General features: G+C 33.2%; 2 protein-coding genes across 2 annotated transcripts; one reads left to right on the forward strand and one right to left on the reverse strand.

The window, feature by feature from the left end:
• Window positions 1-7,184: 7,184 nt before the first annotated feature.
• LOC105171763 (Transducin/WD40 repeat-like superfamily protein) lies at window positions 7,185-11,415 on the reverse strand. The gene is made up of 4 exons (XM_088885882.1): window positions 11,280-11,415; window positions 9,571-11,179; window positions 8,317-8,930; window positions 7,185-7,939 (listed from the first exon to the last, which is right to left on the reverse strand). Exons 2-4 carry the CDS (start codon window positions 11,176-11,178, stop codon window positions 7,408-7,410), a joined length of 2,754 nt encoding a protein of 917 aa, XP_088742008.1. The 5' UTR covers window position 11,179; window positions 11,280-11,415; the 3' UTR covers window positions 7,185-7,407.
• A 3,892-nt stretch (window positions 11,416-15,307) lies between these two features.
• FIB4 (Plastid-lipid associated protein PAP / fibrillin family protein) lies at window positions 15,308-18,717 on the forward strand. The gene is made up of 4 exons (XM_011092983.3): window positions 15,308-15,726; window positions 17,500-17,736; window positions 17,857-17,983; window positions 18,254-18,717. Exons 1-4 carry the CDS (start codon window positions 15,445-15,447, stop codon window positions 18,466-18,468), a joined length of 861 nt encoding a protein of 286 aa, XP_011091285.1. The 5' UTR covers window positions 15,308-15,444; the 3' UTR covers window positions 18,469-18,717.
• The last annotated feature ends 499 nt before the right edge of the window (window positions 18,718-19,216 follow it).

Below are 19,216 nucleotides of genomic sequence, written 5' to 3' on the forward strand. Positions count from 1 at the left end.
CGAAAATAATTAGGGGGAGTTTTGATTGGAAGAAGAATAAAACTAAAAAGCTTATAAAATTAAAAAAGATAAATATAAGAGAAGAGTATTCCAGTTAAAGATAGGATCACACTTAATTCCACGGTTGATCATAGATGCAAAGATAACAATTATTCATGATAGATAAATTGGTTATGGCAATTGGTACGACCTACGACCTCACATTTCCTTACCTTGTGGATAGTCAAGGAACGTCCATTGACTAAATTCCTAATCAGTAAACAACCTTGGGAACGTCCTCAAGATTTAATTTACCGACAGCATTAAGAACTAGAAAGGCCCAATTCTAACCAATAAATTCCTACGAGGATTTATTTAAGTTAGATTGTGCATTCCCCACAACATAATCGAAAACTTCTACATAATCAATTATGTTGTGTTACCACTAGTTATCGAACTAAACAAACAATTACGGATTTGAAAGTTCAATTGGCTAGGCAAATATTCTTGACAATAAATCAGATTATTTGTAATAAAAGCACAGAGAACAACACAAATACCAATATGAATAAAAGTAGAAAGCATAAATTAGATCTCACAACCCGTTGGATTTAAGCATTCACCAAGTCTTCAATCGGAATGAGAGATTTAGCTAGACATGCTCATGGACGAACGCATGAAAAGCAAAATAATATATAAAAACGTAGAGAAATAAAAGAGTTCAAAAGTTGTCTCTGAAAGTGAATTACATCACCTATTTATAATAGCTAGATACCTAGTTCTACTAGGATTAGAAGTAGATTCCTAGTTGAACTAAAAGACTTATAGAGATAAAATTATAATTCTAGTTAAACTCTTCCTTCATCAGAGGTAGTCCAAGCAGCTCCAAACTCTTGCCAAAAATTGAGTTTGAGTCTTGTTTGAATTTTCATTTTGGTGCTTTTCTTCATTTTCCATTTCTTTTGTCCTAATGCTGCAAAATAATATTTAATTAGGAGCATTTGGTCACAAAATAGGCTAAAATATTATATAAAATAAGCAAATGCGATCCTATCAGAATTAATATATATTAATCTCCTTATTGCTCTCGTTTAATTAATTTGTTGCCCAATGCGTAATTATATTATGCATTTCAATCATCAACAATTAATATACAAATTGTTAATATAAAAAGTTTACAATTAATTGTTAACTAGTAGACCAATATTCATATATTAATGGATTTCGAACGCATTAACCACAAAGATTCGTTAACAAATGTATGGTCATAAAGCTTCACATTTACCGACTAAACTAAATCTCATTAGCATAATATTTTTAATTAATATTTATGTGGGAATACTTATACGGCTTCATTAGAAACCTTGAGGACTCATGAGAGACCTTCCGTGGTCCTTATTATGGTTAAATGATCCCAGAAAGACCGTCTGCAGAATGACCTGGGGTCTGGTTATTGGGTTTCACGTCATTGTAAACTTGCCTAAGTCTCGAGATATTTGTGAAATCACTGTATTTAATGGAAACTACATTCGCCCTGCACTGATAGAGCTCCGGCCACTTTTGACACTGTCATGGGTTCTGGTTACCTACACCACTTTATGTCATTGTTTATATGGATATGTGTGGCCCACTGCACAACGTTGATATGTATAGATCTAGGATGTACGTGAAATTGTATAATCCAACTGGCATCTATAATTATAGGCACTCGAGCATCAGGTATAAATTGTGCCACCCCAACTATTGTTTTCTCATTGTTTGAGAGTGCATTCGCTAGAACCCCTTCAGACTGGGCTCTAATGCGGTCTTGTTTACAAGTCTTGCTCATATTATTGAGAGATTATTCAAAGCATTTGGAGTGGTAAAACACCTTTAAACCCGCACGAAATAACTTAAACATACATTATCATTTTCTGTTACAACAAATATTTATTTATTTAGTAATATATCTCTCGAAAAGATAATATCAAATTTGTGCCTTAATTAATTTAATTTTGCAAATTACAACACTTCATGTCGACACTTCTGATAATTAATTAGTACACAAAAATAAATACTAAAACATTGATATTGAAATAAGGCCAATGAAGCCTTGCCTGAGCGGTGAGATTGAGGTATCACATAAATGAAAACACGAGTTCGAGTCTTATGATTTACTTTGAACAAATGGTTTGAATTATAATGAACAATATCAAAAGAAATATCAAAATAATAATTATTTATCTTAGAATTAAATTTGCTAAATCCAAAATACCAATAATTAATTCACATTAAAAAAATTAATATATTATTTTACACGTGTTATTTTTTAACCGGGCTACAATTATTCTTTTTTTTTTAATCTCTAACCGTATCATTTATCACAATAAGAAAACAACATGAATGGGAAGCGTGACGGTATGATTTCTTGATCGAAAAGGATAGTTATTTAGGTTAACAAATTCTAATGATTTGGTTAAAATTGTAGTTTTTGTTCATAATTACCTTTATTTGGTTTTTGAGAAGTTGTCAGTACTATCCAGAAATCGTTAATTGTTGTATTGGGTTTTTGAGAAGAAACGTTGAAGGCAGAATTTAGATGGTAGGTGGGTCACGATGAATATGCTACCAACATGAAAATGCACTCAAAATAGACATTGCTTGAGCAAATGTTGAAGTCGTTAAACAGACCAGATAACTACTTAGGTGAAAGTAAAAATTCGAATTCACAATTTTTTAGTTATAAGACATTCCACCTCACTATTTAGAAAAGAAATATTTTTTCTTGAGATATTGGAAATATTGTAAGGAAATCAGTTTAATTCTTTTTTTTTTAGGGGGAGAGAGGGATTATAACAGACAAGCGTCTCACATTGATTGCATATGAGGAGTTTGAGTGCTTGTAAACCTAGCCTCCAAGGTAGGAGTATACGCGGTGCTGATTGAGCCAATTTAATTAAATTTTCGGCCCAACCCAATATTTATAGTTTTGAAAAGCTTAGCCCGAGCCCAACCCAACAATCATCAAAAGCGCACTTTGCGGTCTAATTGGGTTGGGGACTTTTTGCGATTTTATTATAAAGTGAGTAACTTATACAATCATATTAGTATTTTATGAGAACTTATGTTTTTAGTATAATTATTTATCATAATAAATGTATTTTTCTGTAGTTGTAGTTAGCAAAAATGTAAAAGTGTGATATATCAATTACAATATGTAAAATATACATGGTTATATATTTATTATAGAAGAATAAAAATAAATACAAAAAAATTCCCACTTTTTTTTTAAAAATTTAAAAATATGTGCATCATATACTTCACAATATAAAAGTACATTAAAATAAAATAAATATATTTATTTAAATTTATTTTGACGTGGTGTTTTAAATTATAGTTTAATTTTTATTATCAGCTATTTTTCAGTAAGCCTCATACATTCTCAATAAATATTACTTTAAGTTAATGATCACATTACATAAAAAAAAATAATGAAAATAATGGGACATTGTCCCATAAATCACTTTCGTTCATAAAAAGTATGTTTTTTCAAGTTTCTACATCGTATTTTCTTCTATTTATATAGCCTATATATTTTTTCTAGTTACTATTAAAAATTTTAAAATATTTTTATTTAAATAGTTATTAGTTGTGACTAAGACTATTATTATTTATTTTGTTAGAATTCTATTTCAATTCAGCTATGTACATAATTAACAACTATATTATAAAAACTAATTGCAAAATGATTTATTTGGACATATAAGTATAATTTTATTATTATATGAAAGGATATATTGACATCACAAAAAAGGAAGAAATATAAAACATGGCAAATCATTCACACATTTATAATATAGAAGATAGATATATTATAAAATGTAAACAAAAAGTATCATAATTATTATTATTGTGTCAGATATTACCTTATGTATTATAAATTTTTTTATATAAGTTCTATTATATTATTATTGTTGTTTTTGTTGATATTATTATTAGTGCGGTTGAACGCGGACTATATGGTCTAAATGTAAAACCAAATTCAATGGCTAAAATGCGGTCCTTTTTTTTACTAGCCTAAGACCAACCCAACCCATCTTTAACCCGTTAATTACAGTGCGGTTTGAGTTGGGCTGATCAGTTGGGGATGTCATGCGATTGTGATGAACACCCATAACCTAAGGCCTCATCTCCTTAGCAAGACGTCTTAATAGATAAAATCGTGTAGCTTCTCTTTATGGAAATGAAGTTAGAGTGGACAACACCTCGTATAATGGGCACGGATCGAGTCGCAAGTCCCATGAGTTTAATAGTGATAATTCAAATATGATTCTTATTACTATTAAATTTTTAAAAGTTGGTTGTGATGAAATAACAATTATAGTCATTTAATACACATAATAGATGGCAATTACTTTGATTATTGTTAGTCTGTTTTGATAAAAGAATTCATGTTTTGTCTTTGACGCTTTAATGCTAATTATCCTTTATTTTAATACTGGATAATAATTAAGCAAGTGTAGATTAATGACATTTGACCATGTTGTTTACTGCAAGAAAATGCCAAAACATGTATGTGTGTGTGTGTGAGAGAGAGAGAGAGAGAGAGAGACAGAAATATGAGAAATTGTCAAATTAGCAGTCTTGAAAATTGATATATGATTTTGATTACGTGATAGATAATGTAACTGCTCATGAAGGCCTAGCTGTTGCTACATATGTCAAAATTTGCGACGCATTTTGTCACAGTTATGCCACAGACAAAAGTACGCGCCTTATATTTGTGATGGAATTTGCGACAATTTATCGCCCTACTGCAACTACTTTACATTGACGACGTTAGTTTGCAATTGCCATGAAATTAACATCGCAAATTTGGGACAAACGCAATTCACTGCGACAATGCAAACTTTCAATTAAAACTAGCTTTTGCAAATTTTGCATTAATATTACGACGCCCTTCATCATATTGCAATGAAATTTTTTTCGATTTAAATATAAATTTTATTAAAGGTCAAAAGTTATACAATTATAATAATCATATTCACATAAGCTCTACTACAAAGAGTTCGGCTACACGACTGTGTCGTCGCAGGTAGACGATCTGAAACACGCCCGTGCGGCCAGCTGTATTCTTTCTCGCCAAATTTTACTGATGAAAGCTGCCACAAACTCTTTCTTGCAAAATCTTGACAACCTATATCCGTCGCAAACTATCCATCACAATAATTTATTTCTTTGTGGTCAAAATATACTCTGTTAAATTTCATTAACAAAGTGCGACTTTGTACCAATTCTTACTTGAGACAAGTTGAATAAGCAGTTTACTTTCTATACAAGTTGAAAACGTAAAAGCTCAAGTAGCAATTTAAATATTGCCCATGGCCTTTCAAAGTGGGTGGAATTGAAGACAGTCAATTTACAGAGTTTGGATGATTTTAATTAGTATGATAAGTGCATGGATTTTTGTCAAAGTTAGGTCTCATCTAAATTAATTCAATTTGTTATTTCAGCCTGACATAGTATTAGTCAACCACTAAATTATATATATTTATCAATCAATTTTTAGTAATTAATATGAGTAATAATTCATTATTGACTTCATCTAGTAGAACTGTAGAAGTATTGATTTAAAAATATCATATATTGAATGGAACCCAGAATTCATTACAAACACGTTGATTATTCCCTATATTATAAATCACGAAGACATAAAAATTATACTAAATCAATACTATTTATCACAGTTAGATAAATCTGATGCAAAATTTTAAGTTTTGATCACAGTGAATCAACATTCGTTATGGTTTTATCCATGGCTTAACAGCGCAAATATTAGTAGAAATCATGGCAAATATCCGCCGTTAAGTAGTGTTTACTATGATTTTTTGCTTTTAACCACGATAATTAATCGTAATGAAAAGTCATATTTCTTCTAGTGATTTTATAATTTCATACCCTTGATTTTGTGTAGTAAATTAGATTTCATTGGCTAGACTTTATTAATTTCATACTTTAGTTTTTCATAAGGTACTCGTGTTGGAAATTTAACCTAGATCAAATTTATATAAAGAGTAAATTACATCAAGGTTTTCTGAGATTTAATATTACAAATATTCTCTCGTTGTTTGAAAAATTACAATCATTTCTGTCTATATTAATATCACGACTATTACAATAATCATATCTTGCTCAATAACTCCTACTATGCAGATCCAGTAGACAACATCCCGCGCACATGACGGGATTTGAACACATGACTTTTAAAATCATGAAGCCTCAATTTCACTAATTGGGCTAAGCCTCATTTACTATTGTGACGTGATTTTATTGTCAATCGATAATTTCTTATAATATTAATATTAATTTAATCATGTAATCACCATTTAAAAAGAATACTCGTCTTAGTAATCTCAATTCATTAGAAACATATAAAATAACAAAAAAGAAAATATCTCTTGAAAAATGTCTAGAAAGTCAAAAAATAAAAAAGAATTAAGCTTCAAGGGTTGTCGATTTATATTTAAATGATCTCTCTCACCCACTTGCTTTTTTTTTATATATATGTATAAATTAATAACTCATACTTTTTACACAACAAACAATAACGTGGATATTTTCACAAGTTGGCCTCTATGAATTACTAATCCTTATCAAACGCGAAAACTCTAATTTAATTTATGATAAATTGCAATCAATTTTGTCAAAATTTATTATAATTACAAATATTTTTTTATTGTTGAAAACTTATAAATTAATATCCATTGAAAACTTATGACAGAACAATTCCTTTCATAAGAGTATTTATAATTTTTTTGAATAATAAATTTATATTAAGATAAATTTTAGAAGATATTTTTGTAATTTATTCTTTAATTTAAATTTAATATTGTTGATGTGAAATCGTACTTCGATCTTTTATTGAAGGTATGGAGGATGGGTGTGGGACGTTGAGGGCTTCGGAGCCATTCATGCTTCATTTATTACATTTCCCTTTGATTCATATGTAAATGATATTAACATTTCTATTAGGTGTACCTGTAATTTTTTAAAAAGCAATGGTGGTTTATATAAATAGATTATAAATCAAGGATGTAAATATAATTATCCCAAAATACAACAGCCTATAGCCTATTTATGCCAGAAAACAGCCCACTTCACAACAATTCAGGAACATGACAGGGGTTACCTTCTTGAACCAGCCTCGCACACACAGACACAACATAAAATGCTTCCACCTCAAACCATGGTGGATAGAACTTGTTTCAGAACGGCGCAAAAATATATGATACAATAACCACAAACATAGTTGCATCTAGCAGATACCTCATATGATAGATTACGAAAACGAATGTAAACAGCTGTAGTCACAAACATGGAACAGGACAGGCAATAAGTTATTGCAGAAACCATATGGCTAAAGTAGTTTAGTGCCTTACCACTAGATATCTATAATAAGTACCTCCAGCAAGCAGGACGATCTCTGGATATGAGCAGAATTCTTGAGGCCATGTAATCGAAAGAAGGAGAATACATGTTGTCTGGTCCGATTATTTCTTTTACATTTTGTGTGGTGCCAATATCCGTTGAGAAAGAAGGTGAAATGTCGTCTTTCAATGAGTCGAAAACAAATAGACCAAGCCCGCAAACTCCCATGACAAGATTTGAATTTCCCCAAACTTGTGTCAGTGCAGTGAAGTGGTGATGAGCATTTGATTCTGGTAGGGAATATGTGCTTACAAGCCTTTGTTTGCGCAATGAGAAGTGTTGGATTTGGGCAGAGGACTGCTTTTTCGTTGCTGAGCTTAAACTGGTGCATCCGATGTAGATGGAGTCCCCACGAGAGAAGGCTGAGTGGACATTTACTCCAACTTTGGGTATCTTTAGACCTATACCAGATGGTTGTCTGAAATCTAGTACATTAATAGAATCGGGAGTGCAGAACACACCGTCATTTCCTTCTGCTTCTGATGAACTAACTCTGCAGAAATATATGTGTGGATTAGGGAAAGTACAATGTAAACACACAAGGTAACCTAAACACATACAAACAAGAGTAAATAAACAAAATAAAATCATAACTTTTAGAGGAAAACACAATTCTCTAATTCTGGTTGTCAGCCAAATAATGAGAATAGACATCCGCAATACGAAATGGATGGCCGCTCATGCATCTTCCACATGCTAGAGAAGCAATAACAAAAAAAATCTCGATGAAAGGAAACTGGATAATCTCTCACTCGTGAATATGACACAAAGTTGTAACAAAAAGGAAAATCACATTCAGCTTCCATAGAAATAAAATCAGATTTCTTGAAACAGAGCAAAAGGAATGGCACAAGATTGAATATGTATTACCTCTGCCTAACTCCTCCCCCTAGTTCTGCATCTGTGTTGTTCACATGAAGAGCAGAAATTTGTCGACCAGATGAAGAAACTGACAGCAATGCATGAGAATTGAGCGAGCCAACATCCCATAGAGAAATAGCATCTGACTCAGCTATTACCACTTTTCCCCTGTTTCTCCAATGCAAAGGGCTAGCATAATCCATGGCCATCACAGGCTTCTGCATCTCCCATTTCATTACTTGATCACCATCACGAATGTCATATATTTGCACCATCCTTTGACAACTAGCTGTTGATATAATAAGCGGTCCACAGGGTTTATACCACCATTGCCGGTTTTCAGTAGCCATAAATGATGACAGAGAATTTCTTCTAAACATAGTATTGTTTGATAAAGGAGCAAGGGCTGTTCTAACATGCGCAGTTTCATTCTCACAATGGAAAGCACGAATATCTTTTGTGTAAAAATCCCATGAGCAGAACCCTGAATCCACAGAATTCCCAGCAGATGCTGCCACAACATATTTCCCTGAACATCCATCTGCACTAGGGGCACGAATTACCCAACAATCTCTCCACATGTTTGGTGAGAATCCAGCAGGAGGCTTGTATTCAGCCTTCTCCTGAAATGAGAACAGCATAGTTAAGGAATAGCTTGTTGATCCTTTGTCAATTAACTAATCAACTACGCTAAGAGTTCTTTCGTACTTTGATTGACGTAAAAAGTTAAGGTAAAAGGAAAGGGTATAGTGGGAGGTGTAAGGAAAAATTTGTGTTTGGCTTGAGAGAACAAGTGGAAGAAAAATAAAGATAATGTAGATGAAATCCCTCCAATTTCATTTCTACCCAAAATTGGGCAAAAAAGTGAAAAATATAATAAAGCAAAAAATTCATCCTCATCTTGATTTGATTGGTAAAGTGACAAATTATTTTTCCCTTCCCACTTCATTTTCATTGTGCCAAACAAGAAAAATATTTGAAATTCACTATCCTTTTTTAACTCGAATCAAACCATTCAAACGAAAAGCATTACTTGTTATCCATGTAAAGTAAGTGAAGTAACATTCTACATACTTCATATTTCCTCTTGTTGGACCAAACAAAGCCTACAGTTTACGTGAACAAATGCATATGAACAAATCCAATGGTTTTGGCTTTGACGAAATAGACACAGAATGTACATAACAAAATGCAAATATGCATAACACACACGCACGTATAGATTCAAAGAAGAACCAACTTGACCAAAATGATCGCAAATACCTCACAGTTGACAATATCATAGAAAGAACAAGAGCCATCATCATGAGCAAGAAGAACCGACTCTCCTTCTGATACAAACCATCCTCCAGTTGAGGACTTGCCACCAATGTCATTCAACTGATATGACCAGCTGTCTTCAAACTCCTCATCAAAGATCATGGTAGGCACTCTTTCTTGATCATCAATATCATTGAGATTTTCATCAGCCATCAGCAAAGCATCAATATTTCCTTTGCCATTCAACACATTCAGAGAACTTTCTGTCACAGAAACCACTGGATCATCCCCTTCTTGAACTTTGCTGGCCTCTACACCAACTTCTGTTTCCTTCTTACTCAAAGAAGCCAGGAATCCCGAATCGATAACATTAACATCAAAAGAAATTACTTTGTCCTCCTCCACATCCAATGTGCTGTTGGATTCTCCAAATGTTGTCTTGGATAACGTCCTATCCCTAATCAACTTATGGTGAGGAAACAACCGGGCTTCCAATTCCTCAACATTCAACCCTTTAGCCAAACTTTTAGAATCCACCACAGCATTCTCTTCCTCTTTATCATCAGTTTCAGTATGTCCTAGTGAAACTATCTTGGCATCTCCACCAGGCCCAACAACATGACCCATTGCCTTCTCAATCCCTGAAATCTTTTCCTGAATATCAGACAATATCATCTTTGAAGCATCTGGATTATTCATATCCAACATCTCTTTAGTCCTCTTTATATCCGTTGCTATCCTCTTCACTTTTCCTTCTAAAAATGCAAGCTTTTCATGTAGCTTACTAGGATACTTGTTCGCCCCATTCTCTTTTGAAGATTTCAACCTTGTTTCCTCCGAAGATTTAACTTCAGCACCATACTCTGAATTTGACTTCATATTTAAATTCTCGTAATCAGATCTTTTCATGGAAATTGAGCTCAAAGCCCCAGCCTTTTTCTCATTACTAAAACTTCCAACCCTGATATTCATGTTTAAACTCTGTTGATTGTTTCCTTCCACCTCATCCAAAGTCTTGCCATTTTTCGACAAATATTTCGAAACCTTTTTCTCTAGATCAGAGCGTTTTACCGTAACTGAGCTCAAACTCCCTTCTTTCTTCTCATTAACACCATTTTTCACAACCGTGATCGCAATATTCTCATTTTCTTGAGAGACTCCCTCCAACTCATTTAAAACTCCGCCATTTTTCTCCAAATCTTTCGAAACCCTTTTCTCAAGGGTACATTTCCCACCCGTTCTTTCACTCAAACTAGAACTACTAATTTTCCTCTGTGATGGGCCCACGGAAACCCTAGAATTTCTCTTCAAGTCCGATAAAACCCTTGTGAATTCAGAGGGGCTAGAGCTCCTACCTCTGGGCACTGAAGAAGTAGACTTCCTTACACGTGGCTCCTCCGCCGCCACCGCTGCGGACTTGTCAACCCGGGCCATGGGACGGACACTGGGCTTCTGTGTTGCTGCCCGAACCCGGGATGCGGGCCTGGGGTTCTCCTTCCCCACGGACATAGACTTCCCAGAAACTGGGGTGACTTTTCCTGTGGAAGCGGCGACTCTTGCTGCTCCTCCACCGCCGCGCTCATTCATCCGGCGGGCTGATGAGGTGGACATTCTGTGTGGAGAGAATAGATGAAGACAGTTTCTATGTGGTGTATGTGTGATTTAACAAAAGGTGAAGAAATGAGATGAGGGATTTGATTATGTGTTCTTACTCTCGATGATTTTGAGGTTTCTGGTCGGGCGGGAAAATGAATTTGTCTTAGATTTTGAAATATTTGGGAGGTTAATCTGCTCTAGCAACGCCACAGCTACCAAAATCGGATGGACACAAAATTGTACTTTAGCGTCATATATTTGGAACAAACACGCTTTTCAATCTCACACAATACATGGTGCGGTGTCCGCAAGGTTGTTATACTAGCTGCAGTGGCACATGGCCATCCGTAAAGTCATTTTAATGTAAATTAACTCTTACGGCAAATAATTCCTGCATGCATATAATAAATAATTATTTATATTTTAAATATATTATAAATAAGAGTAAAATATATAAATCAACACTTTGTATTAAGAAAAAATAAACTAATTTAACTATATTATCAACACAAAAAATTTGGTATCTATTTACAAACTATAATTTGTGAGTGAAATTTTCATATTAGTATTGATATATATATATAGTATAGATATATAGATAAAGAAAGAATTTGAGTAGGAGTGGTTGAAAATACACGAGGATATTTATGATAATTTTAAAAATTGGTGTAGCGATATAAATAACCGCTATTTATGAATGAAAATGGAGCTTTCTTTTATGTATAGCATACATTTAAATATATACCAAACCAAGACACCAAAAAAGTGTTAGTAGATAATTATATAGTGTTGATTCTTCAAAATCAAAATAGTTGCCACCACAATCATCCTCTAACCAATTGGATTTAAATCTAAGAATGGCAATTGGATTCGAACTCAGACCCAAAAAAAAGATATCTCGAACCCGTTCCTAAGGAGCCTCATTCGGATAAAAAAATAGAGATCAAAACAGGACGTGACTCAAGTCCTTTCTAAAGTTGGGGGTGAGTTCCGGATTCATCCCACCCCGCCCATACTTAAATCAATAAAATTCTTTAAATAATTTTCTGATAGTAATATCACTCTTTGTAGTGATAATATCATTTAAATCGTATATTATTTCAGTAATATTTTTTTTATTTAATATGTACGTATTTTGCTAACAAGAAAAACATCTTAGAGCTTTGTTAGTCCAGCAAAGCACAAAATAAAATATATTTATTACAACATTCATCTGAAACATAATTTGAATTATTATAATATATAAAATTTATTATTTCTATAATTAGTATAGATTCTGTGTTAACTTTGTAAATTTACCATCCTTATACTTTTAAATAATTGTTCAAAAATTGATATAAATTTTGCTTGTGCTATATTGAACTTTTTGAAAGAAACAAATTATCAATACAATTAAATATATATACATTGTAGAATATGCAAAATAACATAATTAATCTATAATATTCTATAATATTTTGAATAATTATATAATATATTTTAATCATGTGTACATGTAACTCAATAAAATTGTATAATTTATTTTTATAATTACTTATATTTTGCCTTCCGAACTATGACCGTTTTTACATTTTGACACCTAATATTTTTCTTTTGGTCAGCTTACCATATGAACTTTACGAAATTTTTGCACTTTGACCATTTCTAACTGTTTTTCAACTAAGTTTTTTGTCGAGAAAACATTACATGCAGTGCACATGTAATATTTAAGGGTTATGTGATGTGGTACGTTTTCACATATACAACATGTGAAAAAAAAAAAGTCATATATGACAAAGTGAAAAATTCGCAAACTTGAGATGGTAGGTTGGCCCCAAAAAAATTCAGTGGCAAAATGTAAAAAGGGCTATAGTTCTATATAATTTATCCTTTTCTTTTTTATAAAATTATGTACATTGTGTATTTATATGTATTTCTTAACATAAATATTTTACTTTGTAAAATATATTTACATATATTGAGCTTGTAAATATTTTTATATTACATAACTTATAAAAAAAACTTAAATTTTAAATATTATTTTTTTGAATTAAATTTGAGTAAAATTTCAAATTATTAATGAAAAGTATAGGTGGTAAGTGAGAAGGATATTTTTTTTGTTGTCAATATTAAATTACTTTGTCGGAAATTTTTCTTACCATTCATATTTTAAAAAGATAAATACGACTACATGCATAGTTGAAGAATGAAAAATATACATAATAAAACACAGTATAACTTCGATTATTGCACCAATGGTAATATTTATCAATGCCAAATTCGTATCAATTTGCAAAATTACACACATTGTTATTTCATAAAAAACAATTGATTTTTTATGATTGAATCGACATTTATAGGGGGAATTTATTAAAAAAATGTCAAAAAAAAAATTAGTAAAATAGGGTAAAATTAAAGGTGTTAGAAAAGTAAGTTCCACCGCGTGACAATTTTTTATTTAAAAAAAAAAAAATTATTTCACGATAAATTGCTGTCAACTTCTCGTTAAAATTTTGATACCATTATGGCGAGTTGTCAACCATCAAATATACCGTTCGAGTCCCCTTGATGAGACGAACATTTCCCCACAAACAATTTCAAGTTTTATCAATCGTAAATAATGAATTTTTAGCACGAACACTGCACCTTTCGGCCGTCGATTCGCCGCCACCGGAGCGACCCACGATCACGAACCACCGCCACTGGACTCGCCTCGACCTAACGGTTCTAACGAGACCAACCTAGTTCAATTTTATTAAATATTTGTTAAGATATGAAAACTTGAAGTTTTTTCGTCGAAAATTCGCGCTGAACCTGTTTGCTGCCATTTCTCCACCGTCAAGACGAATTACAGATTAAGACCATAGCCGTTCGAATCGTGTCGTCCAAACGATTCCAACAAGACCAATATTGCTCAATTTCATCAAGTATTTGTTTGTTCAATTTTTAAAATAGTTATAATTTTATTAAATTTTATTTATTAATTAATAATACTATTTATAATTAATAATTAAATTTATAATTAATTAATAATACTATTTGTAATTAATTAATAATATTATTTATAAAAATAATAAATTAATAATACTATTTATAATTAATTAATAATAAATAATTAATAATACTATTTAGACCAGTCTTGCTATTTCATCAAGTATTTGTTGAGATTTGAAAATTTGAAGATTTTTTCACCAAAAATTCGCTGAAACTATTTGTCAAATTCATTTTTTTTTTGTTTGTTCAATTAAAATACATATATTTTAAAATATTTATAATTTTATTAAATTTTATTTAATTAATTATAAATAGTATTATTAATTAATTATAAATAGTATTATTAATTAATTAAATAAAATTTAATAAAATTATAACTATTTTAAAAATTGAACAAACAAATACTTGATGAAATTGAGCAAGATTGGTCTTGTTGGAATCGTCTGGATGACACGATTCGAACGGCTATGGTCTTAATCTGTGATTCGTCCTGACGGTGGAGAAATGGCAGCAAACAGCTTCAGCGTGCATTTTCGGCGGAAAAACTTCAAATTTTCATATCTTAACGAATATTTAATATAATTGAACTAGGTTGGTCTCGTTAGAACCGTTAGGTCGAGGCGAGTCCAGTGGCAGTGGTTCGTGATCATGGGTCGCTCCGGTGGTGGCGAATCGACGGTCGAAAGGTGCAGCGTTCGTGCTAAAAATTCATTATTTACGATTGATAAAACTTAAAATTGTTTGTGAGGAAATGTTCGTTTCATCAAGGGGTGTCGAACGGTATATTTGATGGTTGACAACTCGCCATAATGATGCCGAAATTTTAACGAGAAGTTGACAGCAATTCATCGTGAAATAATTTTTTTTTAAAAAAAAAAAAAATTGTCACCGCGGTTGACAACGCGATGACACAAAGAATTTATTTATTTTTAAATAAAAAATTGTGGCATCGCGGTGAGTAACCGTGGTGCCACTTACTTTTCTAACCCTTCCAATTTCATCCTACTTTACTAACTTTTTTTTTTTTGACATTTTTTTAATAAATTCCCCCATTTATAGACAGAAATAAGATCCATTGCACATATTTTAGATATAAACACAACACAAATCATGAAAAAGCCGTGTCACAGAAATTTTCTTGTCCCACATCATCATTTGAACCGACGTTGCATTCTTCCCATCCATCACTTAAAATTGGGACCAGGAACAAGGTTTCCGGTGCGTTCCACACAAATATCCCACCACCCAATCACAACTCAAAGAAAAATCGTTACTTGATCAATTTTCTTGAACTCATAGCCATCAGCCATGGCTTCTCTGCTTCAGCTGGCAACTCTACCACTCCCTCACCATCAATCAGTTTCCCCATCTTCATCATCAAATCTTCCTTCGACCTCTGCTTCTGGCACGACTGGCTTTTCAAGATTTCAGAATTTTTACCCTTCTTCAGCTTTTCACCGCGGAAGAAACTGTAATCTCAAGAAAGGTCTTATCTGCCGATCATCTTCTAGTGAAGTCACATTTATTGAGCCACCTGAGAGTAAAGCGTCGAAAGATGAGCTCATTGGGTCTCTTAAGTTCAAGTTGTTGGTATGAATTTTGACCTCTTGCTTCTGTTTTCTCTTTGCTTTTGATTCTCTCTTTTTTCTTTCTGGTTGCTTTTTGGTTCTGTTTCTGGTTTATAGTCTCATGCTTATTGATTTCTGAGGTGGGTTGTTGCTGATTTGCATTAATTCTTGGTGGAGTTGTAGATTCTTGGTTGTCTGACACGGGTTGCTTCATTTGTGGGATTGAATTTTTATGTTGTTCATAACTGGACTTAGTGTGTTGCGAATGTGGGTGAAGTTTGATTTTCTGGTTCCATAGCTTGTTCATTAATTCTCGTCCTGCAAATGTATTTGCTCGAAATTTGCTGGTTTCTGTTTGCCATGGTTTTGTACAACACTCACCAATATTTATGATTCTAAGGGTAGCTGTTGGGCTAATAGTTGTAGCTCAATGTGGTAAATTCAATTCAATTGTTTTGGAATGTGCAATGATGTATTTAGCTTAGTATTTGGAAGAGAACACCTTATTAGAAACGGAATTCTTAAAATTGTTTCCCCTTTAACGACATTCACTCATGTTGTCATTAGTTCATGTCGGTGTTACGCTTAAAATTGACAACTTGTTTGTGATCAAATATTTTCTTGTCCGATATCGGTTGGTCTGCCAAGATCAATATTTCATGAACATGTTTTCTCTTCTCCTTTCGCTTGTATAGGGTGTGACCCATTAGCACAACATTTTAGATGAAGATGTCGTGCAAGTAGATGCATAGAAGTGGTAGAGTGACATTGATTTTCTTCTCTGAGATGCTCTTTTCTGGACAGCCTATGTAGACCTATTTCCAAGATCTTGCTCCAATATCTTATATATGTGCCAAGCATCTCACGGAGAAAATGCTATTCTACTACAGTTTAAGGATAGGTTTGCATTTGGTCTTATGATTTTCATACAAGCAACTTTATTACATTTTCATGAAGGTATGGCCATAGACAGAACTGCTAGTTGTTAGGTATTGCCCAACCTTAATTACTGCAACAACAACAAGGATTGACTGCAACAATCATGTAAGAAGCAAGGAGTGGGGCGCAAGGGGGTTATGAGGCTGTAAAATGGTGGAAGTGATAGTTCTACTCTCAGGTAGTTTAGTTAGCTTCTAGTTGGAGCTCTGCAGTTGTGAGCATATTAGGGTTGTGTTTTATTGGAGAGATACCAAGATTGGGGAACAAAAAACAATAGTGGGTTTCCCTTAAGCTTGTCATTTGGTTGACTTCTTTGATCAATCAATCACCTTTTGTGAAGTAAAATTTCTGTTTTCCTCGGTATAATTGTTAGGAAATCCTAAGTGAACATTGAGGTGTCGCTGAATTGGAGAGTATTTAGGAAATAAGAAATCTCGTTTAAGTGTATGACACACTAGTTACCTGGATAGTCCTCCTTTTGACTTTTGGAAGAGACTACATGAGACTTCTGGTGAGCCATGCGATGCATATGCATATGTAGCTTCAAATCACTTGCCCTTTGAAGGTTTTGTTGAGATCTGAACAAACGGAGGTCCCTGTATCCTTAAATACAAAGTTCATGATTAAAAGTAAGTTAATCTGGATAAGCCTAGCCTGCATACGAGTTGCCGAAGCATCTGGTCCATACCGAGGAGCTTAGGCCAGAAAGCTAGCCCATTTTTTTTTTTTTTTTGGGGGGGGGGGGGGAGGGGGACAGATACTATGGGGCAGAAAATCAAGAGTTGATCTCAATCTGCATATAATACATTGAAGAATATAGGTCATGGTTTTGATGCACCTGTGGCTATGATTGCAGAGTGCTGTCTCTGGATTAAATAGAGGTCTTGCTGCAACTGAAGATGATCTGCGGAAGGCTGAGGCTGCAGCAAAGGAGCTTGAGTCTGCTGGAGGTCTGGTAGATCTGTCGGGTGACCTTGATAAACTACAAGGCAGGTGGAAATTGATCTACAGCAGTGCATTTTCATCTAAGACCCTAGGAGGTAGCCGTCCTGGGCCACCGACCGGGAGACTTCTTCCTATAACTCTTGGCCAGGTATGACTGAGTGAGGCGATGTGTACTTGCTCGAGCAATGACTGCGGACTGGTAGTTGTTTTCTGGAGTATGCATTTTGAATATTTACTTGAATCTCCTGCTATTGTTGTTCTTGATCAGGTATTTCAAAGAATTGATGTCTTCAGCAAAGACTTTGACAACATAGTTGAGCTGGAATTAGGCGCTCCATGGCCTTTGCCGCCTGTTGAAGTTACTGCCACTTTAGCTCACAAATTTGAACTCATAGGTTAGTATTTCACTCAATCAGTTTTTGGCTTAAATGCTTACTTTACATTTCTTGTTCAATGTTAAAGCTTGATTTTATTCTTGGTGACCAATGCAATGATCCTAAGAGGGTCCTGGACCTTGAGTTTAGAACAATCACAACCATCTATATATGGTGAATTCCACATGTATCACATCACATGAATAATTGTGATTGTCCTAAAACCCCACATCCCATTACTTCCTAAGAACAACTCATCGGGAATGTGCTTATGTAATATTACGTGAACAGGAAGTTGCAAGATAAAGATAACATTCGAGAAAACAACCGTGAAGACTACAGGAAACTTGTCGCAACTGCCACCCCTGGATCTTCCCCGTTTACCAGATTCGTTTAGGCCGCCATCCGACACACGAAGTGGTGAATTTGAAGTTACATATCTAGACTCGGACACACGTGTCACTCGAGGAGACAGGGAAGAGCTGAGGGTTTTTGTTATTGCATAGACTTGGTCCTAAGCAATTTTAGTACTATGCTTTTGCAATGACAATTTTCATTTCAAATTATTGTATGTGCATTTGTTGTATAGAGATGTGGAAATGAATACCTACGAATTGTACTAAGGTCGCTCAAAGCTGCTTGTAAAGTGCGGATCCCATTACTTTCTGCTGCATTCTGTTTGAAATGATAGTCGAAGAAATATATCATATAATAGTAATCATTTCAGAAATGAATTGGATTCAAAATTTGCCTTATTTTTCCCTCGTTTTGGCCCTATTTATTTTGATGTATAAGTATGTATAAAAAAAATAGTATAGATTAATATAATATTTACTTTATTATATGGGGGCTCGGTATAAAATCAAAGCTCTATACACTTGAATAACTAATATCACATTGGGAGGTGGTATAAAATTAGTCCCAAGATTGCACCAAATGAGAATGACCATTGTGCCTTCGATATTTGACTGAATAATAATAATAATAATCATAATAGTAATGATGATTATGATGATAATAAAATAATAGTGACAATAACAATAATTATAATAATAAAATAATAATAATTTATTGTCTATTAAATTTTGTAACCAAGGGCTCAAATGTAATTTTTCTGTTAAAAGCACATGGATATATCAAAATAACTACTTGATAGAATTTATCCTGTTTTCAATACGTATAAGTAAACACCTAACTAATTATACATGATTATTTTTTTCATTCATTCAGTAAAGGATAATCTTGTCATTCGTT

Source organism: Sesamum indicum, linkage group LG10 (genome assembly GCF_026168435.1).
Source record: "Sesamum indicum cultivar Baizhima isolate 11 linkage group LG10, ASM2616843v1, whole genome shotgun sequence".
Lineage (NCBI taxonomy): Eukaryota > Viridiplantae > Streptophyta > Magnoliopsida > Lamiales > Pedaliaceae > Sesamum > Sesamum indicum.

Excerpts from the sequence above, each read along its gene's own strand:
- LOC105171763 (XM_088885882.1), bottom strand. The coding sequence starts at position 11,178 with ATGTCCACCTCATCAGCCCGCCGGATGAATGAGCGCGGCGGTGGAGGA. Across the intron at positions 8,931-9,570 it reads ATGATATTGTCAACTGTGAG|GAGAAGGCTGAATACAAGCC; the intron begins GTATTTGCGATC and ends TTCTCATTTCAG. Across the intron at positions 7,940-8,316 it reads GGGGGAGGAGTTAGGCAGAG|AGTTAGTTCATCAGAAGCAG; the intron begins GTAATACATATT and ends ATATTTCTGCAG.
- FIB4 (XM_011092983.3), top strand. The coding sequence starts at position 15,445 with ATGGCTTCTCTGCTTCAGCTGGCAACTCTACCACTCCCTCACCATCAA. Across the intron at positions 15,727-17,499 it reads CTCTTAAGTTCAAGTTGTTG|AGTGCTGTCTCTGGATTAAA; the intron begins GTATGAATTTTG and ends CTATGATTGCAG. Across the intron at positions 17,984-18,253 it reads TCACAAATTTGAACTCATAG|GAAGTTGCAAGATAAAGATA; the intron begins GTTAGTATTTCA and ends TTACGTGAACAG.